General features: G+C 38.6%; 1 protein-coding gene across 1 annotated transcript in view; it reads left to right on the top strand.

Moving 5' to 3' along the window:
• The window catches only part of dgkaa (diacylglycerol kinase, alpha a), a gene marked incomplete in the record, with an annotated part of 27108 nt that overhangs the window by 1702 nt on the left and 18713 nt on the right, over positions 1–6693 (top strand). The window contains 1 exon segment of the mRNA XM_014016239.1: positions 6249–6349. Within this exon segment, the coding sequence (XP_013871693.1) occupies positions 6274–6349 (76 nt within the window).

Raw genomic sequence — 6693 nt, 5'->3', positions numbered from 1 at the left:
TAAGTATAAATAAGTATTTACATTTGTGTACAAGCTGTTTAGATTGTCAAAAAGCCTGTGTTTTTAGGGTTATTAATGAAGTTTGTGTACTCAGATCAGTAGTATTTGGGGTCACAGGTTTTTGCCATGGATAGTTTATGGGTCAGAAGATAAAAAAGTTTGGGAACCACTGCTCTAGGAAATGGTCGGAAAGATTTTTTTTTGTTTGTGGATTATTTAGCTTTTATAAATTTAGCAGTTCTATTTTATATTTAGCCCCAAATTCCCTCGTTATATCCTCTTCTGACCCTAATCCTGTAATAACTGCTAAATATGAATATGGAATTTATAAAACATCATAAGGGAGCTCTTATTTTGGGCTTAGTTTCATTCATTATTTTTTAAAGCAAATTCAATTATCCTCCAAACTGCTATGTTTTGTGAAATGTTTTTTTTAACATTACAATACATTTAAATAATTGCAGTTACGTTATATATAGTAGGTGATACTTTGTACCAACAATGTACCAACTTAACACCTCAGTATTTTTCCCTGATGATTCATAATGCTCAAATTACTAATTTGACAGTGGAAAATATTATTTAATGCCATTTTTTAAAATCAGATAAATAAAAAAAGGAATGTGGTTTTGTTTTACTTCGTGGGAAAAGCAGACAAGGCCTCCCCTTATACCTGCAAATACTATGACACAAAAACAACTGGTTGCTGTATGACATAATGATACCTTGCAAGTCTGGTCAGGTTTGACCCCTTTTCCCTTTTTACTGCACAGTTTGCTGTTCTACAAGACTGCTTCCACAAAAATAAATAATTACATTTAAAAAAAGTAAAAAAAAAGAAAAAAAGAAAAGCTATTATATAAGTCACATGCAAGTCTGAACTCAGAATGATGGGCAGTCCTCACTTTGAAGCTGGGGAGTGAGTGAAGCCTCACCCACCTTTTCCAAGAAATCGGTGATTCATACTGTGGTTGATTTTTTTTTTTTTGGCTTGATTTACAGTCTATTTTTATTGTGTTCTGTTATATCCAGTGCTTCTCCTAAGTGCAGCCTGTAGTTTGCATACCATCCGGTTCCTCAGAAATTACCACAGCATTATAGACAAGAGAAAGCCTTGTTTTGAAACGTTATGTTCAGAAACGAGTACAAAGGATTACTGCTTTTTGACACCGCTTTTGGGATTATTCCCAAAAGCGGTGTCTATATTTATGAGTGGATTCCGTTCTACGTTTTATTTAGAAATCCACTTATCCAAAATGCTCCTCGACTTAGTTTAGCAGTTCATATTACGTATGTAAATAGGGCTTGCATTGCATTTGGCAGTGAGTCAAGTAAGTAACATGTTGAAAACAGCTGAAGTAAGATTTTTCTGAACCTCTTAGAAAAGTCTGAATCCACACAGAAGAGCCTCTTTTCCCTGGTTGCTCTTTGTAACTTCTGTTTCAACCTGAAAGTGAGCCGTTGAGCTAACAGTCCATTTATAGTAAAGCAGTATTCCCTGCCCTGCAGTGAGTCACAGTAACGTGTTGAATGTAGTTCGGAGCACGGCCTCTGGCTCGGCCTGCCCGTGGTACTGCTTGAAGGCTGAAGGGGGAAGACTCGGAGCGAGCTGCTGGGCTCCCCCTGCCTGAACTGGCTGCTTCCTCTTTCTGCCCGTGGATCCTCCTACCTGTTAGTCACCCGTGGCGGTGCTTTGACGAAGAGCAGCTGATGGAGGGAAACTCTTTCCATAGCAACGGTGCATGTCAGTCCTTTTCCCTCTATTAACCTGATGCAATCTGCTCACGCTTCACCGAAGAGAATGTAGTAATTACAGGAGGGAAAGAAGAGCTCAGCGGTACAGACTTCACTTCTTTTTTTTTTTTTCAGAGAACCTAAAGAATCCTTTCCAACCACAGAGTGACAACGTCAGTGACTTCACTCTGCAAGTGTTGCAAAAACAGCAGATTTCCTTGACAAGATGCGGGGGTGTTATGACTGCGTACACAAACATTAGCCCTCATGGAAAAAGGTCGTCCCCTGTATGCCTTGAAATGATTCCTGTAAATAGAGCATTTTGTTGTTAGTTTTACGTCCAGCTCTTTCACTTAACTGACTTCATGTTTAAAAGGAAGCTGTCTTCGAGTTAAAGTGCCTGTGACGTCAAATTCTTGTAATACGTTTGAGAGCATTTTCAGAAAGAGGACATTGATAAAATGTTGCAAAATAAATTTCATGCCGCTGAGATGAACAGTTGTTGAGATATTTGCCTGTGAAGCAACAGGAAGTGATGTCAAAGGGGAATGTCTGCATGTAAACAGAGCGATGCTACGACAGCTAACAGAGACTGTAGAGAAGAATCTGATGTTCCTTGTCTCTATCAGAGAGATGAAGAGTCAGAGTTCAAATAATATTGTTTTAATAAACAAAGACCAGAGTTTTCTTTCTTAAAGAGTTCCCCTTTGATGTCACTTCCTGTTTCACTTTGGCTGAGCCAAGCTCAAAAGAAAATATGCCAGTTATGGGACAAAATGGGTTAAATTATGTGTGTTATTCCAACTTTCTTAAATATAAAGATGTTTTCTTTGACTTTTTGTATTTGGAGAATATGCATGTCACAGGCACTTTAAGCTTTCAGACATAAAAGCAATATAAAGTTTTAAACAGATGTTTTATCTGAAACATCGTGTTATAAATGTTGCTTTTTGATACTCAGATGTTACTGCATGCGTGAGACTGGCCCGTGCTGTTTTTTGTTTTTATATTTGCTCGTAATATATGTTGGACTGATTATGTGGAGCAGCGATTTTTTTAAACAAAATTCTATCTCAGGCTGTTTGTCAGTGGAGAAGCTCAACGTAAATGATAGCAAATGTGCTCACGTTTAGACCTTTCACGCTTCCACTCAGTGTGTATTTTTCCACACGAATGTTTCGAGCAGCTGCCGTTTTACTGTAGTCCAGCGGTTACTGAGAGTTAAGTCAGTCACATGGTCTGTGTTTAGTCTTTTCAAGCTTGGGGCCCTCTCAAAACCTTCTGAAATATTTATGCCTACTTCGGTACGCTCATTAAGTTGATGCCATTGTTTTTCAGAAGTCCACTCCACCGTTTCTGACGGCAGACGAGCGGCTCTGAATGGATCACTCTATTCATTTCTCCTCTGAGTGCATGGAATGGTTCTTCCTGTGCTCTGTGCTCCGACTGGTCCTGATTCCCCCCCCCCCAGCATTGTGCATGCAAATCATTATCTAATCAGGAAGTGAGGAATCAGATTACACAGATAGGCTCAAGATTGTGTTGAAGCAGGCAAAAATAATGATGCTCAGCTGGAGAGAGGAAAAAATAAACACAACGCTGCTCTTGATGTCACACTGCTTTGGAGAGCATTAAAGTTCGGGAAAGAAAAACACCAAGAAGTTTCTAAAATAAGACATGCCCGAATATAGTCAAAAGCTTATTTTTAGTTTATTTATAAGACAATGTTTGAAGATGGAGTCAGGAGGATGTTTGATGGGTAAACATTTTGAGGCYGGTAATCAGTCGAGTGGGCTTTTTTCATGATTCCTTCATGTGCTGTCAATCCTGGCCTGGCCCACCACGTTGGCTGCATAAACACAAATGCTAGGCAACGCCGCTGACCTTTTGGGGGAATTAAGTGAGGACAGTGTGGACCTTTTAGAGTCCACGGAGAGCTAATGGATCCAAGTGACAAGTGGGGATTGGATGTTATTTCACATTATTTCAGTTATTTTCTCAGTGCATTCTTTTTTGTTTGAGTACTTTGATTGTTCAGAGCAAGCAGCCGTCACCAGGAGCTGCATCAAACCTACGGACAAACGGGAACAAAAGCCTTGCAGTACAGAACTTCATCAACCTCTCAGTTAAAAATTATCAGTCTGCTTTCATTTTATATCTCTGTAGGTCATATAAAGGTTTCTCATGCGTTTTTCTCTTTGTTGAGCTAGTTTTAGAGATGAATATTTCCTCTTGTACTTGTGTTTTTGAAGAGTCTCATTGTTTAGAAAAAAAATGAACAGAGCTGATCTGAAATATTTACCAAACAGGAGGGTAATTTATGTAGATGCAGGGTTCCCACGGGTCCTTGAAATCCTTGAAAGTTTGTGAATTTGAAAAAAATGATTTGTGAAAACAGCCAAAAGTTACACTTGTCCTTGAAAGTCCTTGAATGTTTTTTTTGGGGGATTGAAATTCTCTATTCACACGACTGATTTTCATCATCTTTTAAAAAATAAATTATAAAATTAAATAAAAAAATCCTTACATTATTTGCGGTGGATAACAGGATTACGGTAAACTGACGTCATTGATTCTGACTCAACAACTTTTGCATTCAGTTTTTCATTGAATTTACRTGATATTAAACCTGTTTATTGGTAACATTCTGCGTGGTTCTTTAATTTGAGGAAATTGGTACTGGAAAGTCCTTGAAAAGGCCTTGAATTTGATGTTGACCAAGGCGTGGGAACCCTGTAGATATTTGGTTATATGTTATAAATGCACATCATTTTACTCTTACCAATTTTAAAAGCTGACGAAAGCTTTATTGTTCTGGATCGACTTCAGTCATCAGAGACAAACTGTAGCAAAACTTAAGAGTTTAAAACAGACAGCTGAACTGTGCTTTTTGTTAGTTAAATGTGTTTCACTACACTACTAGCACAACACTAGAAAGTGTAGGATTCCAATCTTTTTYTTTTGTCTCTTTTTAAACTTCGTTGTCTTTTTGCCGTCTGTTTTCAAACCGTATGTAAGCATTTAAAGGATCATTTGATCTTWATCAACTGGCAGACAAAGGAAAGCTGCAGTTATTGCTTTCTGTTGAACTGTTAATTTGGAGCACGGCAACGCTATAAATGGAAATGTAATTCATACCAACCCTGGTGCGGAGTGTTGTGATTACACAATTAAAACAAATTATACAGTACTAAATCTCCTTATGTTTTCTTACACAAAGCTGCCAAAGATACTGTTGCAATCTCATGCAGCAATCGTTAGCACGTGCAGCTAAAGTGGTTTTACTGGATTATTGGAAAAGTGTATTAACTTCATAGCATCATTGATATTTATAGTTTGTCATAAGATGCAGGTTGCACTTAAGATAAAGAGTTATATATTTTAAGTAATTTGTTAATAATAGGCATTCACTGTTATAATGTAGATTTATTGCATGTGTTTCTGTTGATGCTATGAATCAATCAGAGAATCGTTGGTTGTGTTTCATAATGCTTATTATCACAGACTTAATGGAAAGATCACATTTCTTGGCTATCGAAGTTGCAAACCATTGATTTAACTCCAAGTATTCTATATGTTTTATAGTGATTATTTGTTGTATTTCTTGTTGAGCTGTTTTAACTGACATTCATCTTTGACAGCAACGTCAAACAGGATGTCAACTTTCACCTGTCCATTAACTCCATTTTCTCTGTTTTAATGATTAATGAGGCAAACGTGTGACTGCTTGTTTTCCTGTTGTGATACAGTTTCCTTCCATTAGGTTCAAACACTGGTGAAAGCCTTCATAATGAACCATTCARGTGTTGGTCCAGGCACCACACTCCCACCTTTAAAGCAGCGTGTGTGTCGGGTGATCACTTYGGATCACCCTCTTGTCAGCTGCAGATGTTCACTTTAGACCTCGTGTGACATTTGAGTCTTCTTCCTTTTCACGTGAAAGGGGAGGCCCCCTCCTCAAGACGGCTTAGTGTTTGCAACCTTTTTTTAAAAAAAAGGTGTTTTGTTTATCTCTTCTATCTGACACGTCGCGTCCCTCTTGGGTAGTCTCTTAACTAATCACTTTGTTAATCTGCTTTTTTAGTCTAATTCAGGTCAGTGAGCATAAAGGAGCAGATTTTAGGTGCAGAGAGTCCCTGGAGTCTAAGCATCAGGGGCCCAGTTTGGCTGACATCATTTCAGAGACCCAGTTTTAACCGGCTTGTCACACGTTCTGATGCCGTTTAGAAGCATAGCTGTGTGTTTTTATACTTTCAGCACAGCTTTTATTAAAACAAATGTGTTGAAAAAAATAAAAGGTTCATGTGTGCACACGTTACTTTTCTCTACTTGCTGCGTTACACTCGGCGAGGATGTTAATCCTCGGTGTTTACAGTTATGGATTTCTCCGGTGAAAGATGGAAGATGCTATCTTTTGCATGCAGCCGTGCTTTTATGTTTTACAAAGAAGCTGTCTGCCGTTCACCCACCTTCTCTTTTCTCTCACTGTTTCCCTCGCCTGTGTGTACTCACAGGCAGGCAGTTAGTGCAGAAGCAGGCATGTCCGCCCCCACAAACCCAGAGGTGAAGGAACTGAACCCCGTCGACTTCATCCAGCTACAGCAGTACATCGAATGTGAGTACAGACAGGCGGGCGGCTTCTGCAGCGCCTAACATCCCTCCCCACATACACTTCCACCCACACACACTCATTTACAACTCGCTCATGGTTTCTCATATCTGGAGGAGGCAGCAATAGTCTACCACGTTTCTTTTTTCTCTCTCTCTCTCTTTTGTACAAGTTTGACATACGCATATATTTTACAAAAAAAAAGTAATAATTAATCAAATGCTCAATGAAGATTTCAATTTTGGTGAACTCCCCGTGTTTATATACAGCGGGTAAAATAAGTATTGAACACGTCACCATTTTTCTCAGTAAATATATTACTAGAGGTGCTAATGACATGAAATTTTCAC

This window comes from Austrofundulus limnaeus, unplaced genomic scaffold (genome assembly GCF_001266775.1).
Source record: "Austrofundulus limnaeus strain Quisiro unplaced genomic scaffold, Austrofundulus_limnaeus-1.0 Scaffold141, whole genome shotgun sequence".
Classification (NCBI taxonomy): domain Eukaryota; kingdom Metazoa; phylum Chordata; class Actinopteri; order Cyprinodontiformes; family Rivulidae; genus Austrofundulus; species Austrofundulus limnaeus.
This window is presented reverse-complemented; position numbering and strand designations above follow the sequence as displayed.